We start from the raw sequence: 20,803 nt of genomic DNA on the forward strand, positions 1-20,803 counted from the left end.
AGTGCTATAAAAGGGGTACTTTCAAACATTTGCCTGGTATTCATCTTTTATGTGTTTGGTTTAAAATTAGAAAATGTGTATTTGCCTGAAATACAATATTTAATATGCAAATTTAAAAGTTTAGATTTTGGTGTAAAATAATTACTTATATATGCTCTTTTATTTCCTTCTTAGTCTCTGCTTACTACAGTCAGGGAGTTTGTTTAAAAAAATCTAAGCTTCCATTTAAAAATAAATTTTTCTCTTGCCCTTGTGGTTGAGAAGATAAAATTTAAAATTGTGAACAGAATGTGAAGTAATACAATGACATCTGTCTAGGTGCACAGACAGTATAAAACAATAACTTTAAAAAGTGCAAACTGACCCTATTCACATCAAGGGATTGTTAACTAAATGTCATAGTTGACTATTTCATTGCTGGTCACAGCAGTTACATAAGATCTGATGTGAGTGGAGTCACAGGGTTGTTGAGCTTTGTTTGTGACCAGAGTTTGGAAGAGAACCATTTTTTCCCCTTCCAGTTCAACCTCTGGATGTAATGTTATGGGTTGTGAATTTCTTTCAGAATGGAAGTTTAAAAAACAAGAACCTTTAATTTTTCATGTTAGCTTCTTCATCTCCCCAAAAATTCATAGAATATTCTATAAGTAAGCACTGTCCACATATCACCTGTTACTTTTTCTCCTTTGCAGTTAAGGAGGCTTTAGCCAGTTCTTATTTTACTAAAGTAACAATGAAGTAGCCAAGTATTGTTTAGCTACAACTTTTTTTAGGACACAGATTAGTGATGCACGATGAACATACAGGTTTCAGAGTAGCAGCCGTGTTAGTATGTTCATCAAAAAGAACAGGAGTACTTGTGGCACCTTAGAGACTAAGGCATTTATTTGAGCATAAGCTTTCGTGGGCTCCAGTCCACTTCTTCAGATGCAGAGAATGGAACATATAGTAAGGAGATATACATACATACAGAACGTGAAAAGGTGGAAGTAGCCATATCAACTCTAAGAGGCTAATTCATTAAGATGAGCTATTATCAGCAGGAGAAAAAAAAATTGTAGTGATAATCTTGATTAATTAGCCTCTTAGAGTTAGTTTGGCTACTTCCACCTTTTCATGTTCTGTATGTATGTATATCTCCTTACTATATGTTCCAGTCTATGCATCTGAAGAAGTGGGCTGGAGCCCACAAAAGCTTATGCTCAAATAAATGCCTTAGTCTCTAAGGTGCCACAAGTACTCCTGTTCTATTTGATTAACATACTATAACTTTTAAAATAATTTTTATAATACTAGAATAGATTTGTATCATTTCAGGGAAAAGATTTTATGAGTTGATTACTGAATGTTTACATGAGAAATAAAATCATTTGATGGCCAAAAATGACATTAAAGCTTGTCTAGGTTATTATTTTGGAATAAATTGCTAATGTATCTAAAATGTTTTTGTAGACCAAAGGTGGCATATACTTCAAAATGGAAAATAGTTGACCAATTCTTTCTTCACCTTCCTCCTTCAAATGTTACTTCTCATTTTAGAGGAGCAAATTACCTTCCTGGTTTTCTTTGATCACTTTATGACATTGCCCCTATATCTAACAAATTACTTTTGAGTGTTCAACATATATATTATCCTACTTCTAAGTCTAATGCTTTCCTATTAGTGATTTTTTTCTGTTTTGTGCTTTTTTAAATAATCAGAAAATTGTATATTATTTAACATTCATACTTCTGTTGCATTTAAAGTTAATCAGGTTGAAAATGACCATCCCAACTTTTTATCTTAAATTTCTCACAAATTTATAATCTTTCTTTGGATAGATAAGAACTCATGAATGGATGCATCTACAGACCAAGCGGTTAAAATTTAATATTCTTTTGACAACTTATGAAATTTTGCTAAAGGATAAGGTAAGTCATAATTTTAAATTATTTTATTTTCCATTAATAGAGATCACCGTTTATCCTGTACCACAACATATAGAGTTGTACTTGCCATTACGTTTATTTTGGTTCCTGGAAATGTGCATACTTTATTTTATAAATATGATAGATTTTCTATAGCAGTTTAGATTTGTTTTTCTTCAAAGTTCTGAGAGACATTTGTTTCTCCAAGCTATTAATGCTACTACTACCCACTGCTGTTCTTTCAATTTTGATATTGAACCTTGAGGAGTGACATCAGAGCGCCACAGATACGGCACAATATTCTGTAATTCAATTGCAGTGTTTGGTCAATGTGTGATGATGATGTGCAGTGTTTTCATATATCAGTTTGAAGGCACTCCAATTAACCATGTGGACTTCAGAGCACTTAGAACTTCATAGTTGAGCATTAAACAAAAAACTGGTTTATACCTTAATTATCAATACAAACATCACAACAGCATGTCAGAGCATCATGCCACAATTATTTTGTGGTTAACTGACAATTTTTTCTCTTCTTATTCTCCCTATTCCTAGCACCAAGTGGTGTGTTCTCTCCCCTTATTTTCTGTTTTATATATTCTGGGAAGAAGGACCATGGTTATTTCTTTTTGTAGTGTACTTTGTACTGCCTCATGAGTGATAGATAGCATGTAGATAGCATTCCTGTGAATTCTTGCAGAACCAGAGGAAAGCTAATTGAAAGTCTGAGCTAATGGAACCAGAGGAAAGCTAATGGAGGCTAATGACGTGTTGAGGCCTGAGTTTTTGTTGGTATAGCTCACACTTCAGCTAACTATAATATTTTAACAATTAAGAACTATTTTTCTGCTGTTGATCCCAGCCAACTTAAAAGACATACTGTAGTTCAATATTAAAACACACTGGTGTCCATATACCATTTATTTAAAGGTTTGCTAACAAACATTATATGGTTACTCTGCTTCCTGTTTGGTGTGTGAAAAGGGACTGGCAGAACTATCAGTCAGTTTTATAAGATTTGAATTTTATTTATTTGTTTTAAAAAAATAATATAATATGGCCTTCATGATTCTAACTATGAAATGATTCTTTTACATAATTTTCTTTCATTTTTTTAAGTCTTTCCTTGGTGGTCTAAATTGGGCATTTATAGGAGTGGATGAAGCTCATCGTTTAAAAAATGATGATTCCCTTCTATACAAGACGCTAATAGACTTTAAGTCGAACCATCGTCTTCTTATCACTGGAACTCCTCTGCAAAACTCCCTCAAAGAGCTCTGGTCTTTGCTGCACTTCATCATGCCAGAAAAGTAAATACAATTTTTCAGACTTGTTAATATAGTTATAGTATTCTTAAACAGAAAATTTCACAGTGAAAAATATTTTAAAATATTTTTAATATTTAAACATGTAGCAGATGCACTTATTTTTCATGCCACGTCTGACAAATAACTTTGATAATACTTTTAAAACTTTTCTATTTTAGAAAACCATTAAAATAAATGAATTCATACTGGAAACCAAATTCCTTAATATGGGTTAGAACCCTGACAATATGCCTCACCTTGTTTTGGAGGATAGTCTTTATAAGAGTTAATTCTCAACATCCTGTCAATCATTGTCTTTGAGACGCTAATAAGGTTATCAGTTACTGTCAATTATGTTTGCATAGCAAAGACCTATCTGTCACACAGTCCTCTAATAAAGCTTATTTTTGTCCATAAAATACAATGGGAAATTCAATGTCATTGGTTCCCATGTAGAAGTCCATATTGATTCAGAACCAGTGATGCTATATGGCCCATTGCACTAAACTAAACACTATTGAAAATCATTGCCTAAACCCCTCCCGCCCTGCCAAAACTATATTTACATAAAAATGCAAGCAATCTGAACAGTAATTTGGTTTTCCCTGTGCTGTTAATATATTTGCGTTTCTCTCAGAGCCGTTTGGGAGTTTTCCATTGAAATGGTTTTCTCCTGGAAAAAGCAGTTTCTGCAAACTCAAACTTTGCTACTGTGAAAAATTCAGTTTTGCTGAAATATTTTGATTTTCTGTTGGGAAACTGTAAATGAAATATTTCATTTTTGGTCAGCTTAACCCAAATTGGATTAATCAATGTTTTGTTGAACTGATCTGAAATCAAATGAAACTGCATTTCCCTTTCAGTGCATTGCTTAATGGAAGTTGTAGTTCTGACCCCCATTCTTAACTATGGGCTGGGCTCCTCAGAGGACGTATGTCTCCCATAATGCAGTGTGGATTTGCCTCTGAGCTGCATGATGCATTATGGGAGAAATGTGACTGGATGAAGTACAGGAAATGTAGTCTGGGTCAGGGAACCTGACCCATAGAGGAAGACTAGGAGCACCAGGTTCTCGTACTACAGTTCCCATGAGGCAATGTATCACTATGAGCAAATACAGTTTATTTATTGAACTAACTCAAAATGAAGCATTTTCGGTCAGTTCAATAAACCAAAATTAAACATTTTAGTTTCCGGAATATCAAAATGTTTCATTTCTTGATCAAGCGTGTCAAAAAGAAACATTTGTGTTTCCTGATCAGAATTTCCTTTCCACAAAAATTTTTGAAATTTCAATTTTTCATCCTAATTTGGGATTAAAACAAATGTTGAAAAATTAGCATCTTCTACAGGAGGATATTGTAAGTGCCGATTATAATAGGCCCGGGGAGACTAAGCCTCCCCTGCGGTGCAGCCGCTGACCCCTGCCTTTCAGAGCACAGATGCCTTGAGCGTCTGCACTCTGCCTCTTCCCGTCCCTGCTCCACCCCTTCCCCCAGGCTCCTATCACTCGCCCCTGGTTGCGTTCCTCCTCTCCTTCGCCTCTCTCCCCCGTAAGGCTGTTTTCCCCCCCACACCCCCGCTTGGCATGACCCTCCTCCTGCTAAGTAGCAAGCAGCTATTAGGTGTACCTGGGAGCAGCGAATGCTTCCCCCCCGCCTCCCGCCCTCCAAGTTTTTGTACTTATTCAGGTCAAGGCAGGAGGAGTGCTCGAGGGAGGGGTGGAGAGCGTGAGCTTGTGGAGGATGGGGGTGGAAGAAAGGAGGGACTTGGCCAGCAGCAGGCAAGGAGACCTAAGGGAGGGGGCGGAGCAAAGGTGGATAGTGGATGGGTTCTCGGGAGAGAGGGCTGAATGGGCCTGGGGTCTCAGGGCGGAGCCCCCAGTCTTTGGGAGATTCCAGCGCTCAGGATAGCCTCCCCAAATGCGAGAGGAGAATATTCTGAATTTTGCTCCAATCTGCTCTAGTTTGATTAAATGGCTAGTCATTTTCTCTTCTCCATATATTCACTTTCTAGTCCACGTCCCTCTCAGGTCATCCACAGTGCATCAATGCTTCATTTTTCAAACATTACAGAGGAATAGAAAAACTTGATACCACTAAAATCTTTTATGTTACCTTAAGGTTTTCTTCCTGGGAAGATTTTGAGGAGGAGCATGGCAAAGGGAGAGAATTTGGCTATGCAAGTCTTCACAGAGAACTTGAGCCATTTCTGTTACGGAGGGTTAAGAAAGACGTAGAAAAATCTCTACCTGCCAAAGTTGAACAGATTTTGAGAATGGAGATGAGTGCATTGCAGAAGCAATATTACAAGTAAGTGGGCTACTATGAAATAGCCAAAAAAATCCAACAAAAAACCACACACATCCACCTCCTGTATAAGTGTGATTGCCATATTTTATTGAGTCTTTGCATGATGCTAACTGCTAAACATATTTTTCAGCATGTAATAAAGTCTTGTAAAAACCGCTAAGGTAAAATCCTGGTCTTATTCAAGCCTTTGTGATTTTTGTCATTGACTTGAATGGATCCTGTATTTCACCTTCAGTATGTGCACTCTGCTTTTCAGATTTGTTTTAGTGGAATTAATATTAATTTAATTCCTTTCAATCAGTTTGTTTTATATGGGATACTTGTGAGTTTTATGTTTGGAGCTTCATTCTTTTCATGCAGTTACTGCATATTTTAATAGCTGCCTGCCACCTTTTTTCTCCTCTTTGCTCCTTCCCTATACCCCCTAAAAAAATCTGGTTAAGAATTACACTACATATTCTCTATCATAGGTGGATTTTAACCAGGAATTACAAAGCCCTGAGTAAAGGTTCAAAGGGCAGTACCTCAGGCTTTTTGAACATCATGATGGAACTCAAGAAGTGTTGTAACCATTGCTACCTCATTAAACCACCAGATGATAATGAATTCTATAATAAACAAGAGGCCTTACAGGTAAAAACACTTTTTAAATAAAATTGTTCTCCTAGTTTTCTTTTATTTCTGAAATAAGTGGTTTATACAGTATTTATCAGATGTTTTATTGAAGTATACTGTGTAAAGACTTGAACTTGATGTGTATTTTGTATTATAGATAGGTAATTGACTAGATTTTGTGTCATAGTTGTGATGTTTCCTTTATTTCTGAATAAAAATAGAGCTGATTTGATTAAATTAAAAGGGAAGTGGTCTATTGGGTTGAGAATTTGGGAATGTGTTTTGAACCAAAGCAAAACTTGACAGATTTTAAATCAATCTGAAATAGAACAAATGAAAAGACCAAGATGTCTCTGTAATGACTGCTTTCTAATGCCGTATAAGTATAATCCTATGCGAATTTGTCGCTAAGTAGACCATAGAATAACCAATGACAAATATAGCATTCTAAACAATTAATACAGTACACCCTTGCTATAACGAACCCCTGGAGATCCAAGCCATTTGGTTGTTCTAGCCAGGGGTTCGTTAAAGGGAAAGAGTCCTGCTGTGGGGATGAGGGTTGTGGCTGACACCTCAAGCCCTGCAGCGGAGCTGACAGCTCCTCTGGCCCCATGGCTAAGGCAGACAGCTCCTCTGGCCCCTGGGCTGTGTCTGAGGCAGACAGCTCCTCTGGCTGCAGGGCCTCAGGAGGACTCTGCCACGTGGCCAGAGGAGTTTTTGCCACAGCCCTGGGGCCGGAGGAGCTGTCAACCCTCCAGCTTGCAGCCCTGGAGCCAGAGGAATTCTCAGCCCCCCACAGCAGTCCCGGGGCTTGAGGTGGGATCCATGGACCAGGTTCTCTATAACCCAAGGTTTGCTATTGTTATAGCAAGGGTGTACTGTAGTGACAGAAGTGGCAGCCTTTTTTGTATGTTTCTGAAGATCAGAGAGGAAAAATTATTCATTGGATCTTTTCTCATTTTAAATGTTTTTCCCTGCAGAAGTACTGAATTCTGCAGTGTAAATCATACAGAAATCATAGGCCATATTTGTCAGAAATACTGCTTCATTCATCGTTTTAGTAGATGCATATTCAAAGTGATAGCTTCCCTGTTCCAGTTTAATAAGATAATGAGTTAGCATTAATGAAAAACTGTAAATGATGTGCAATTTCCATTTTAATTTTACCTTAGGATATTTCTTATGCCCAGATGATACAGACACTTACACTTGTGCTTAAGTGTATGTAGCTGAGTAGTCCCATTGATTTCAGTGAAGCTGCTCGCATACTTGTAGTTAAGCATGTATGAAAATGTTAATAGGATTAAGACCTCAGCTGATCATACCCATGTGTAAGGTGCCATTTTCACTGTATAAATATTAATTTCTAATGCATGCATCTTTACTAAGTACAGAAGATAATGGTGGTCAACTCAATGTGCTACTGTACCTAGGGGACAACACACTTTTTGCAGGAACTCAGGAATACCCCACATACCCTCAGGCCAGTAAACTAAAATTTAAACAAATCCAACTAGTTATAGCATAATTTTTTTTTTATTTTACTTTATTTTATTTTATTTTATTTATTTATTTATTTTTTTTGTAAAGGGAATGAAAGGATTCGATGTGAGGAGAGAGGGGAAAGAGAAAGTGTGGGAGGAAAAATATTAGATTGTTTTACTTCTAAGGCACTTTTATATTGTTTCAAGTTTCACCATGATATTGTTTCACTTTTAAGGCATTACATTGTTTTACTTTTGTTTTACCTTTAAGGCACTCAGATACTATAGTGACGTTCTAAAATACCCAGATAACCTCCCCGTTACCTGAACATCACCTAGGGTAGTAACATATTCCTATAGCAACTGTATTTAGCTACAAAGGTAACTCTGTATAGTCAAGATCTTTTAGTTTTGGTTTTTATTTTGTTTAAAATTTCCCAGAAAAATATCCGTATTTATTATAAAAAATTAAAAACTGGGAAAATTGGTGCCAAATGTTGATTTCCCAGTTCTCTGGATAAATAATGGGCTTAATATCAGGGGACAGGAAGGCAGAAAAAATGCAACAAATAGAGTAGAAATAAGAGTATTGAAAGGAAAAACAGTTTAATGCAGTGGTTGTTTATTTAATGAAGTGTATTTAGCTGCATAATACAATATTAGTGTACATACTTCTTCCTGAAAAGAGAGGAATCTTGGTACCCCTGGGGTCAGGTCAGATCAGATTACCAACGCTGCATCTCTCCTTCCGTAGCAGGGAGACAAGTCCAGAGAATTCCAGCACTACTTTTCTTTAGGACTTAAGCACTGACATAAACACAAATGGGATGTGTGTGTGTATATGTGTGTATATGACACTATGCTGCCTTATTTTAACAGACAGCCTCACATTTACACTTAAGTTAATATTAACATACGCACATCTACCTAATGTAATATATAGGATTTTCTTAACATAATCAATATTTTAATGTACTTGAGTGGTCCAAAATTCAGGTGAAAATTGTTTACAAAAGAAGAATAGCCTTTGTAAAACATGGGGATTTTTTGATAAAAATCAGTTTAAAAAAATATAAAAATTAAAGGGACCTTATGTATAGTATACCGAGGTGAATGAGTTCCTTAGTTGGAAGTTCCAGTGAAGTTTTATATTAAAATAGCACGAACATTCTTCTGACTGCTGCTACTGACTAGGGCAGCCCAGCAAATTATATTTTGGAGAGTGAGGAGTCATTTTAGATTTAATGTTTAAAGTATCAAGAAGTTGCAAGTATATGTATGATGTGAAGGGTCTCATCAGCTGCCTAGCAATCCTGGCTCTCTCTGCATACCTTTGCCTGATTTAGGTAGGCTAAATTCATACTGTCCTCCTGTTATACTGGGGTGGAATTGAATATAATATCCTGATTATTTTGTTCACTGATTATTCAACTTTTGATTCATGCACATGGTACACTGTCTACAATATAATAAAAAAGTATTCTTCTGATCATAGAATACTAATTTATGTGTATTCATTTTGTAATAAAGACTTTTAATATTCCTGCAGCATTTAATCCGTAGCAGTGGGAAACTAATCCTTCTTGACAAGCTACTGATTCGCCTAAGGGAGCGTGGCAACAGAGTTCTTATTTTCTCTCAGATGGTGAGGATGCTGGACATCCTAGCAGAATATTTGAAGTATCGTCAGTTCCCCTTTCAGGTAAGAGTTTATTCTTGTTTTTGTACTGGCCTAAGGAGTCTACATTCTCTTTTATCATTTAATGTCTTAATGTCACCTTTATTTAGCAGAAAATGCCTTGCCAAATGATCTTTACAATTTTACTTAAGAAAAATTAATCAGTGTTATATATCCTTCTTGAAGACTGAACTTATGAACATAAGACTAGTAATATAGTCTAAAACTTATTTTGAAACTTCATTGCTGGATTTAGGGGGAACATGAGGTGGGTGTGAGATTTCAAGTTACTGTATTTTTTTATGGCTGTACTTTTGTCAGTTCAGAATTCAATTTTACTGTAATTAGTGGTACATTGTAAGGACTAACCTTTATGTAGACTTGTATTTTAACTGGAGTGTTCACCCTTTCTAGAGACTAGATGGATCAATAAAAGGGGAATTGAGGAAGCAAGCACTGGATCATTTTAACGCAGAAGGATCAGAGGTAGGCCACTGTGTGTTTTCATTTATGGAATTTACTGTGTCTTTTTCTATTATTTATATTTTGTTTCTTGCTATTTAATAATTATGATAAAAACCATTACAGTAAAAGCCAAGATTTTAGGGCTTAAAACCAAGGAAATTTAGCACTAGGATTGAAATGTCATCCTTATCTATCTGGAACATAATGTTTACAACTGTTAATAAATCTTCTAAGTAAAACTTATTATTGGAAACATTGACAAAACAATTCATTATAGTGTATTGGCCATATCATAATATCTCACCCTTCTCCAGCACCTTCCATCCAAATATCAAAACACTTAACAAACATAAAGAGTTAAACCTCACGTGTGTGGGGTATGACTTCTAGTTCTGTGCTTTTGCAATAAGACTATGCATCTTCTTTTATTATTTGATTACTTGTGTAAAACAATACTTACTTCAGCCTTAAGAAAAGTATATACTTTTAGACTAGATCTGAATGATATTAGTTGGATTATCCTTTTGTTATATAACAAAACACTATAAAGTGATTCTTATAAAAATAGGATTTTTCTTACATTGAATAGAGTTTATTTCCTTTATTGGATTTTGCTGCGTACATAACAATTCAATGTGTGGAGTAAAGTTCTGTACTTGGGAAGCTGTTTCCCCTCACCTCACAACGGAACCAACAATTTGTCCAGAAAAGTCTATTGCAATATTGTTCTAATTAGATTTCTAGGCATGTAGCTAAAAATTCATTTGTTAAAAACAATTTGGATCATGAATCTTCTACTGTTTCACATCTGTGTATACATAAAGTGCCCATGATCATATTATTTAGGTTTAAATGAGACCTACAACTAATTTTATCCAAATGGTCACAAATACTCAGCTTCATAGTTTAACCATTTCATTTATTCTTTCTGTTGGTGTCTACCTTCTAGAATTCTGGCTCCTTTTGTCATCCAACATTAGGAGATAACCTGCACCAAGAGATGAGTCATCTAAATGTAGAAGACAGGTTCACCCTTACCTTTTGCAGTAGGGAGTCCCACATTCTTGGGACTTCGATCAGCATGAAAATCTACCTTAACATTTACTTTAAAAAAAATACACTTGAGATCAGTACTTATTAGTTATTAATTATATTGCGGTAACAGCAGGAACAAGCTCCAGTTATGGATCCAGGATCCTACTATACTAAGCATTGTACAAATACACAATCTAAAAGATGGTTCTGCCCCAAAGAGTTTACACAATCTAAATTCATTTAAGTTCAGATTGATTTTTGGCTGGATTTTGACATTGTATTTATGATGCATTTCTTTTTTTTCTCTACTTTCAGGATTTCTGCTTTTTATTGTCTACAAGAGCTGGAGGGCTAGGTATAAACTTGGCATCTGCTGACACCGTAGTTATATTTGATTCTGACTGGAACCCACAGAATGATCTGCAGGCACAGGCTAGAGCTCATAGGATTGGCCAAAAGAAACAGGTATGTATTTCAGCTTTAAGCCCCAAACCTGCAATGGGGTTCTGTCAGTTGCAGGATTGGAGGCCATAGATAACTCTCAGTATAATGTGTTTGTATATTTTTGTGTATAATACATATAAAATCTGTGTAAGTAGGGTGCTGACTTTAATAACAATAACCATGTTAGTTGCTAAAGAATTTTCATTTTGTAAAATACACATTAGAACAACTAGAGAGACAAGGTGGGTGAGGTAATATCTGTTTTTGGACCAACTTCTATTGGTAGAGAGATGAGCTTTCTTTGTCTTTCTAATATCTTGGGACCGACTTGGCTACAATAGCACAACATTAGACTACAACAGCATACATTAGAACAATAACAGTTCTATTGAGAAAATAATTGTGTAAACAATTTTTTTTTAGTTAATGCTCATTGTCACACTAGTAAATTTGTAATAGTACATTCATACTGCTGTGCTCCCTAAATCAAATATAATGTGAAATTTCTGCCTTGCAAGAGCTTAACTGAGCCTTATATTGACTAAAATAGGACTTTTTCATTGAGCAGCTGGAACTTGCTCCTTCATGGCAATGAATACCAGATGACAGCTGCAAGTAGTATGGAGGAAGCTGTGGGTCTGCCACAAGTATAGTATGATTTAAGCATGAATTGTTCATGGATGTAGTTCTAGAAGATAGCTGAATCTATGTGCCTCATCACTGGAGTTTGATTAAAAGTTCTGGAATTACACTATTTAGGAAACTGCTTATGAAGAGACTTGAGTGAAAGAGCTGACTCAGTCTCTAAACTGAATTTAAATCTGGAAACACATATCAACAACAATCAGGACATTGAAAACAAAGATTTGATATCTTTATTTTTTCTTCCCCTTTTTGCATAAGTTTTTTGTTAGTCTTAGATTAATTTAAATGTAGTCTTAATGTGTAACTTCCAAATGTTTGTCAAGTTTTTATGTTTTTGTGCATAGGTTAATATTTATCGGCTAGTCACAAAGGGATCAGTAGAGGAAGAAATTCTTGAAAGAGCCAAGAAGAAGATGGTATTAGATCATTTAGTAATTCAGAGAATGGACACTACAGGGAAGACTGTACTCCACACAGGTGCCACTCCTTCAAGGTATATTGATACACAATCCAGAAAGAGTGATAACTTTTTAATATATTGACATCTAATTAAAATCATTTTACTTTTTTAGATGTGGAGTGAGGAAGTATTTCTAGTGAACTTGTAAATGTAAAATTTAAAGAATTCTTAATTCTGATTCAGAATTACTTTTGCTACCTTCAAAAACCTTTTTTTCATATTGCATGTTAGATGCAACTTTTTCTAACAGTGCACTGAGAAGAAAACTGGCTTGAATCATGATGAAGAATTCTGTCTCACTAATATAAAGTTAAGGTGTTTTCTGTAAATAGTAGACAATGAAATTTAATTTCCTGTATTTTCAGCTCTACTCCTTTTAATAAGGAAGAGTTGTCGGCAATTTTGAAGTTTGGTGCTGAGGAACTTTTTAAGGAACCTGAAGGAGAAGAGCAGGAGCCACAGGTAAGCAGGGCTAACTTTCTACATATGCTGGACACATCAATCTAATCTTGTTTTCAGTCTTTTAATGGTAACAAGAAATGCCATTTTTTCAGGAAATGGATATAGATGAAATCTTGAAGAGGGCTGAAACACGGGAAAATGAGCCAGGTCCATTAACTGTAGGAGATGAGTTGCTTTCCCAGTTTAAGGTACTGCTCTCTATTTATTTCTGTTAGTGGCAGTTTCCTTTACAATATTTGTTAATTTACAGAAATACCTGAAATATCCATCTTATCTTTATTCATATGTAACAACCATATCAAATTAAGGAAATTTACTAAACTTTTTTTCTCAAATCTCTCTTCACATGCACAAGGTGGTTGTCTCCAACATGACGTTTTTAAAAAAACCTAAACTTGACTTACTTAATGTCTTACTGATCAGGCAAAATAATTCACCTGCTGTCCATTCAGTTGCAACTTTACTGTTATATCTATAAACTATTCATGTCAAGATTGGTATATACATCTAACGTTATTTAAAAAGGGTGTCGGGGTAGTGTTCAGGTCTAAGCTCTTTCATACCAGTGGGAGCTGGTCACAGCCTCTAAATTTAGGTTCCTTAATGCATTCATTTTTAAAAGCTTCTTGTGGTGGTTTGGAGAAGCTTTAACACCTTCATTGCTTGCAGCAAGCCTTTGAAGTTTAGCATGGAGAAAGCCCTTGGGCTAGAGAAGTGTTGTTGAAATTCCACTCCAGTTTAGCTGAATTATGAACAGTTAAAATAACCATTTGCCAGTCTTGGTTGCATTCGTGAGGAAAATTTTGGCAGTGTGTCAAAATAATTCCTGAGGAAAAAGCTCCATCAAAATGGAGTTAGGCTTGAGAGAATGTATCTGTAGTTTAAGGGTACAAAACATTACAGGGATGTTGTAATTATCCCCAATTCAAGCATTAGAAGGCTAAAAAATACAGAATCACACTTAAAGTTCAAATATATTAAGATAAGAAACGTACAATTAGGGCACCAAAACAACCTTAACTCTGCCTTGTAGTGATACCATGAAATGACCAAATGACTATGATTAAGGCTGAGATTTTGTCATGCATATTTTTAATTAAAGTCACAGAAATATCACAGCAATAAAGAAAAATTCACGGAAGCCCGTGCCCTATCCGTGACTTACTAAAAATATGCGTGATAAAATGGGGAGCTGCAAGTTCCCCACACCACCCAGGGGTTCCTGGCTCGGAGCTGCAAGGTCCCCACACTAGTAGTGGCTCCAAGCTTAGGGCACCCCCACCACCTGTGGTGGCTCTGGCTTGGAGCTCCCGGGCACCCCTGCCGCCCACAGCAGCTTCGTGCTCCGGGGCACCACCACTGCCCGCGGTGGTCAGGAGCTGCGGGAGTGTCCACAGTGGCGGGGAGCTGCGAAGCAACCCCACTGCTCGCAACGGCTGGGAGCACCTGATTCCCTCTGTGGCTGAGAGCTTGGGCCCCGCAGTTCCCAGCCGCAAGGGGTGGTGGGGACCCTACAGCTCCTAGGCGCTTAGGCTCAAGTCACAGAGGTCTCTGGAAGTCATGGATTCTGTGACCTCCATGACAGTCGTAGCCCTAACGATGATTAAGGCATTTTAATGTTTGTACTCCATATTTTTTTTCATACCCACCCCACCACCACGCAGTGTCACTACAAGGTAAAGTGTTGTGTGTCATGCATGCACATGTGAAAAAAGAGTGCATAATGTATACATTATACCTAGGCATAATTGGAGTGAGTTGTAAATATAAAAGTATGCGTATGCTGTCATGAATATATGAACCATATTTTCCTAATATTATAGTTTGTGATGGTGTAGAAGTGGATTCCTCTACTCTTATTGGCTCTTAAATGTGTTCTGCTTTACAAGGTGGCCAATTTTTCAAATATGGATGAAGATGACATTGGGTTGGAGCCTGAACGAAATTCAAGGAACTGGGAAGAAATCATTCCAGAGCTCCAAAGGCGAAGATTAGAAGAGGAGGAAAGACAGAAGGAGCTCGAAGAAATTTATATGCTTCCAAGAATGCGAAACTGTGCAAAACAGGTATCTTTGAGTTATGACAAACTTTTCTTCACTTCTTTCCTTTTTTTTAATTACAGTGTATTTTAGATAAACTGAGAAACATTTTATTATTAATTTTGGTTATGTAACTTCGTGACTTATTCCTTTTCAAAATTCCAGATTAGCTTCAATGGAAGTGAAGGGAGGCGTAGTAGGAACAGAAGATACTCTGGTTCTGATAGTGATTCTATCTCTGAAAGAAAACGACCCAAAAAACGAGGAAGACCACGCACTATTCCACGAGAGAATATTAAAGGATTTAGTGATGCAGAGATTAGGCGGTAAGATGGGGTGGGGGGAGGGGAAACTGCTTGTTTATAGTTGTGAAATGAAATTTCATCAGGTTATACTTTAACACTATGTAACAAAGTCAATTTTTACTGAATTTGGATTAAGAATTTTTATTGTAGGCATTTGGGTGTTCTCCTTTAAGTACTTATATGGTGCTGACATAATGGACTATTAATGCGTACACAATGAGATCCCATTTTAATATGGTATAATATTAAGTTGAGTATGATGCCTGATTGACTTGTTTCATGGTATGTACAGCTCCTAATTCCTGCATTCCCCCGACACTGCACTTTCAAAAAGCAGTTGTTACAATGGTGAGAAAATTTTATAAAATATGTATGCGTAGGCTAAATATTTTCTTTTTCATAGTTATTTATATAAAACCGTGGATGGAGAAAGAGCCTACAAATTTTTGTGGGAAGACCTACAAGAAGTTGAGTGGGTTTTGTTTTGAATTTCTCACCATTTGTAATTGAATTCCTGTGACATGATGCTTAAAGTTTTTAAAACCATAAGAAATCACTTAAGCTAAGGGATCTTTTGACATGATCCCTTCAAATAGTTGGGTCGGGAAACAATGTTTGGCATGAGGGAGAATAATAATTACTTTTCTTAATCTTACCTTTTCAGCATTTCATAAAATGCTGATTTGTTTCTATAATTTAAGTATTTAAATTTATCTCTATTAAACGACTAACACTTGAAGAATATTTTGGGTTATAAACATAATTTTAAACTTTAAGATCCTCATTCTCTGTCCATTTCATCTAGCAACATTAATGGATTGCTGCATTTTTTTTCAAGGGTCCTTTTGTGACTACAATAGTAACTCGGATTCTGATCATGTGTGAAAAGGAAATTAAGCTGCTTTGTTTCCCCTCTTTATCCCAGATGTTTCATATTTCTTAATAACCTACTATCCACATGTGATTCTTTTAATTGCAATAATATTCCTTCTCCTTTCTGCCATGTATCTTAAATCCTAATTGAAATAATCGGTCTTGAATCATTACTCCTTCTTAACTACACGAGGAATAATCTCTGAATTCACTATTTACTGTAAATCCACATTTGATCTTATGACTAAACTCATCTAGTTGCTTTGAATATCTGTTGTCTTGTGAAACTAATAAAGTAATTTCTGAAATAAATTGTAGCTTCTATTGTTTTATTTATATTATCTAGTAAACTTAATGAAGCACTTGTTTTTAAATGTGGATTATTTAAATGTGGATTATCTTGATTCATTAAACTGCCCTAGTGATTTTTCTTTTTAGCATTATCCATATAACTTGTTTTTTATATTGCAATAAACATATTATTCACTGTAGTTTTTAAACCATGATTAGTTAAGCTTACACTTAAACAGTGCAATTATTTTCTGTTGTTAGGTTTATCAAGAGTTACAAGAAATTTGGTGGCCCTCTGGAAAGGTAAACGTATTTGATTATAGTTACATAGCAGTTTGGGATTTTATAAGATTAAACATCAAAACAATATACCAAGAGTCCATATCTTGAAAAGAGAACACTGTACTAGTCTGTTACCTTAATAATAATAATAAATTATCTGCATATTGTTTATTTTTCTTTTTTCATATGTACTGAATGCCAAAAGGACACCTCAGGTCATTTAATCTGATCCTTTGCATTTTGCAGGACTATGTCCTTCCTAGTACAGTGTTAAGTCATCTTCAGTGATGGCTATTCAGTCACCTCATTTTGTAAGCTATCATAAAGTCTGTTCAATGCCTATTGAAGTTTATGAAAAGACTCACAATGGTCAGGCTCCAGTTGCCCAGTTAGTGTTACTGTTAAGTATGTTTTTCTAATGTCAGTCCTCATTTTTCTTCTTAAACTGTGTTACTCTGCATTATGTGAGCAATTCATCTCTTTCTTTCTGTCCTTCTTTCTATAGACTGTGGGGTCATGTTACCAACCATTGTCGATGTGGGTGTGTCTGTCTCAAACACACACCATGTACACACTCCAATACTGTATAAGTAAAATTAGCTCCCTTGTTGTTCCAGTTTGTCCTGTTTTCTGATCTCTAGAGCACTTTTATTGACATTTTTACAATTTCTCTAGTTTTTCTATAGCATTTCTAAACTGTATTGATCAGAACTGCACACAACATACCAGATGTGCATGCAGTAGGATGAATGCAGACTGACATTACTTCTCTAGTTTCATATTTTGAAGGAGTCATTAACAAAGTGTCAAAGCTTCAGAGGTGTAAGAAGAACTTGTGTTTTATTACAGGCTAGATGCTATAGCTAGAGATGCTGAATTAGTTGATAAATCTGAGACAGACCTTAGGCGATTGGGGGAACTGGTACACAATGGATGCATTAAGGCTTTAAAGGACAATTCCTCTGGACAAGAAAGAGCAGGTACAGTATGTTTGAGCAATACAAGATGAAATAAAAAGGATTTATCAAGAATAAGTTACATAAAGCAGTTAAGTATGATATCAGAGTTATTAATCTGAGTCAAACTATTGCAGATACACTAGAAACATCAAACAGGTGGATTGGGCAATGAATACCAGTGTGTGTAAGGTTTTTTTTCTGAGTGAATTATAAGGGTAGACAATACATTTTCACTTTATTCAAAAGTTTAAATTAAATCTGGGTATCAATAATTGGCAATACTTGAGATTCTGGGGGTTGATTGGAGTTTTGTTTAACCAAAGTTAATTTGAGTAGATGAATAAAATGTTAAGGTGCACCACTGCATGACGGACATTTAAAATAAAAATCTGCCTTATTTTTTCTTTAAACTTGCCACTAGATAAAATACACTTTCATTTATCCATTTTATGTACAAGATATGTTACATTGTTATGGTTCTTAATTCAAGGGGGCAGACTTGGAAAAGTTAAAGGCCCAACATTCCGAATATCAGGAGTACAAGTGAATGCAAAGCTAGTCATCTCTCATGAGGAAGAGTTGGCACCATTGCACAAGTCTATTCCTTCAGATCCAGAAGAAAGGAAACGGTGAGTAGTAGTAATTGTTTTTAATATGAAAAATAAGCTATTTTCTGTTAACTTATTGTATTTAATGCCTTTATATACTGATCTATGCAAACATTTTTAGCACCCGGGCCTGATTAAAGCAATCTGGATTTTAGGCATACAGGGACCTGAGGGGGGCTCCCCTGTGGTTCCTTGTCCTCTATTTAGAATGGTGGTGGAGAGTTCCCTTCTTTTCCCTTCCAGAAGTGACAACAGGGGGCCCCTCTCTTTCCCTCCTCCCTCTCCCATCACTGAAGAAGCATGGGGTATGGCAATACTTACCCTGGCTACTGGAGTGTATCTACTTGGATGGCTAAGATGGGCACTTATCTCTAGCCATATGCTGAAGCTTCTTCTCGGGTGGTAGTGGCTGGGCCTCCCAAAGCGTGTGGCTTTTGGGTTAACTCATTGAGATTCACACCTCTTGTAGCTATTGTTTTAGCTGTCTGCAGACACTGCATTGGTTATACTTAGGTCACGTTTTCAAGCTTTTATTCACAGCTATCTGAAGTTAGAAACTTTTTAAAATGAGTCCTGAGAATGTAATAAGTCACATGATTCCAGGAACGATGGTCCCAGATACAGGCCTTATAGTGCCTCTATAGTAATCTTGGCCTGTTTAGCACACCGATCACAGCACTAATTTAATTAAATAAAATTGTTGTAAAATGTTTTTGAAAACCTTAGAAAATGTATCTGAGTTACTTTCTCAGCAAGTCAAAACCTAATCTTTTCCCACCTTTTTAGTTTTCAGAAATAAGAATAGCTTATTTGGCTTTCTGATTTCTTCCCTCTAGATATGCCATTCCATGCCACACCAAGGCAGCTCATTTTGATATAGATTGGGGCAAAGAGGATGACTCCAATCTTTTAATAGGCATCTATGAATATGGGTATGGTAGTTGGGAAATGATAAAAATGGATCCTGACCTCAGCTTGACACACAAGGTATGTCCTGCCATCCAGCTGGTGAGCATATTTTAAATTTCATTTTGCTTAGTTGGTAAGGAGGAGCCATTGAAACTGTTTATTTTATGGTCATTTGAAATCTCACAGAAAGTATACGCTGACTCTGCTTTATTGGAACCCCTCTTGTGGTTGACTGGTAGATGTCATGGCCATCTTTACTCCATTGTGCCATGTCCTGGTACAATGTTTATCTTTCTTTTTCAGACCATTAGCACTCTCCTCTTCTATTATCTCTCATCCCCTTTCTTTTTTGGCTGTTTGCATTCATTTTTACTCTTGCTTTTTGCTCCCCATCCCTGTTTGCTCACCTGACTCATTTCCCCCACTCACTAGAAGCAAGTATGCTATTTGAGGTGGAAGTTCCATCCATTGATGGCCATGTGATGCAGGAGCCCAGCTTCTCCTAGCTGAATTATGTGTTATGAGAGCAGAAACACAAAATCAGGGCTGGTAACTTTTGTGTTGGAGAATTGCTTTTGAGGCTCCTGTATTAGTGTGCATAGTGGGAAGGAGCAAAAAGTTGAAAGTGGGTTTCAAGTTTTCCACACCAGCACACTTACAGTGTAGTGTCAGAGTGGATTCAGAATCATGCCGTTTTTTCCCATCTCCAGTGCTCTTCTCCTCTGTATTTCTGCTACTCCAGCCTGCTGCTGCTTCTCCATTCTGGCATCTTCCAAATTGGAAACACTGGTTTTCATACTTGATTATTTTTATTCTCCTCTCAGATTCTACCAGATGATCCGGATAAGAAACCCCAGGCCAAGCAGTTGCAGACCCGTACAGACTACCTCATTAAATTACTCAATAAAGATCTTGCAAGGAAGGAAGCACAAAGACTTTCTGGTGCAGTAAGTGAAATTTCAGATCTTTAACAATATGATGAAGTAGTAATCTGCTTGTTAGCAGATCATCATCCCCACCTCCTCCAGTTGTTCTCCACACTGATGACCATTTAATCAGAGCATGTCTGGCTAGCTCAAATAATGATTTATAAGATCAGATTACTTAGGGTTTTTGTCTTCAGTTTGTATGTGCTCTTTATTGTCAGGCTGGCTCCCTTTCTCATTTCTGGTCTAACAAGGTAACTTATATATATGAATACCATTTAATAAAATCAACTTCTATTTAATATAGAAACAAATCTTTCTGAATGGCTCGTGGCAATGAGGCATTTCAGTTGACAGAATTAAAATGATGATTTTGTATTCAGGGAAACTCAAAGAGGAGGAAAACAAGAGCTAAGAAGAATAAAGTGGTAAAACTTGCAAAAGTTAAAGAGGAGATAAAAAGTGATTCTTCTCCACTGCTCTCAGAAAAATCTGATGAAGAGGAAGAGGAGGATAACAAGGTGGGTATTTTTGAAATGTGTTCTGTTAAAGGAAACATTTCTGTAATTCAGTTTGTTCCATCTCACTTAAGTATTGCTTTTACACAAAGTAGTTAGAATGGCATTCTCCTAGCAAATGTTTAACATTTGAGTTTTTCATATTTTCTGTGATAGCTCTTGTTAATCTTATGTTAGTTAAACATTATGGAGTAGGTTTAATCCCTTTTAGTTTAATTATAAATAGGATCCTACCAAATTCACGCCATAAAAAATGCGTTATGGACCGTGAAATC

The 20,803-nt window shown here is 36.3% G+C and overlaps 1 protein-coding gene across 2 annotated transcripts in view; it reads left to right on the forward strand.

Moving 5' to 3' along the window:
- Positions 1-20,803, forward strand: part of CHD1 (chromodomain helicase DNA binding protein 1) — a 71,355-nt gene that overhangs the window by 34,544 nt on the left and 16,008 nt on the right. For both annotated transcript variants that reach the window (XM_054031982.1, XM_054031983.1), the window contains 18 exons: positions 1,822-1,911; positions 3,028-3,218; positions 5,339-5,527; positions 5,998-6,160; positions 9,179-9,331; positions 9,722-9,793; positions 11,123-11,272; positions 12,241-12,389; positions 12,722-12,818; positions 12,911-13,006; positions 14,708-14,884; positions 15,023-15,183; positions 16,588-16,629; positions 17,458-17,588; positions 18,058-18,196; positions 19,012-19,162; positions 19,909-20,031; positions 20,394-20,531. In XM_054031982.1, coding sequence (XP_053887957.1) covers positions 1,822-1,911; positions 3,028-3,218; positions 5,339-5,527; positions 5,998-6,160; positions 9,179-9,331; positions 9,722-9,793; positions 11,123-11,272; positions 12,241-12,389; positions 12,722-12,818; positions 12,911-13,006; positions 14,708-14,884; positions 15,023-15,183; positions 16,588-16,629; positions 17,458-17,588; positions 18,058-18,196; positions 19,012-19,162; positions 19,909-20,031; positions 20,394-20,531 — 2,412 coding nt within the window. The remainder of the gene's footprint in view (positions 1-1,821; positions 1,912-3,027; positions 3,219-5,338; positions 5,528-5,997; positions 6,161-9,178; positions 9,332-9,721; positions 9,794-11,122; positions 11,273-12,240; positions 12,390-12,721; positions 12,819-12,910; positions 13,007-14,707; positions 14,885-15,022; positions 15,184-16,587; positions 16,630-17,457; positions 17,589-18,057; positions 18,197-19,011; positions 19,163-19,908; positions 20,032-20,393; positions 20,532-20,803) is intronic.

The sequence above is a fragment of the Malaclemys terrapin genome, chromosome 6 (genome assembly GCF_027887155.1).
Source record: "Malaclemys terrapin pileata isolate rMalTer1 chromosome 6, rMalTer1.hap1, whole genome shotgun sequence".
Classification (NCBI taxonomy): Eukaryota; Metazoa; Chordata; order Testudines; family Emydidae; genus Malaclemys; species Malaclemys terrapin.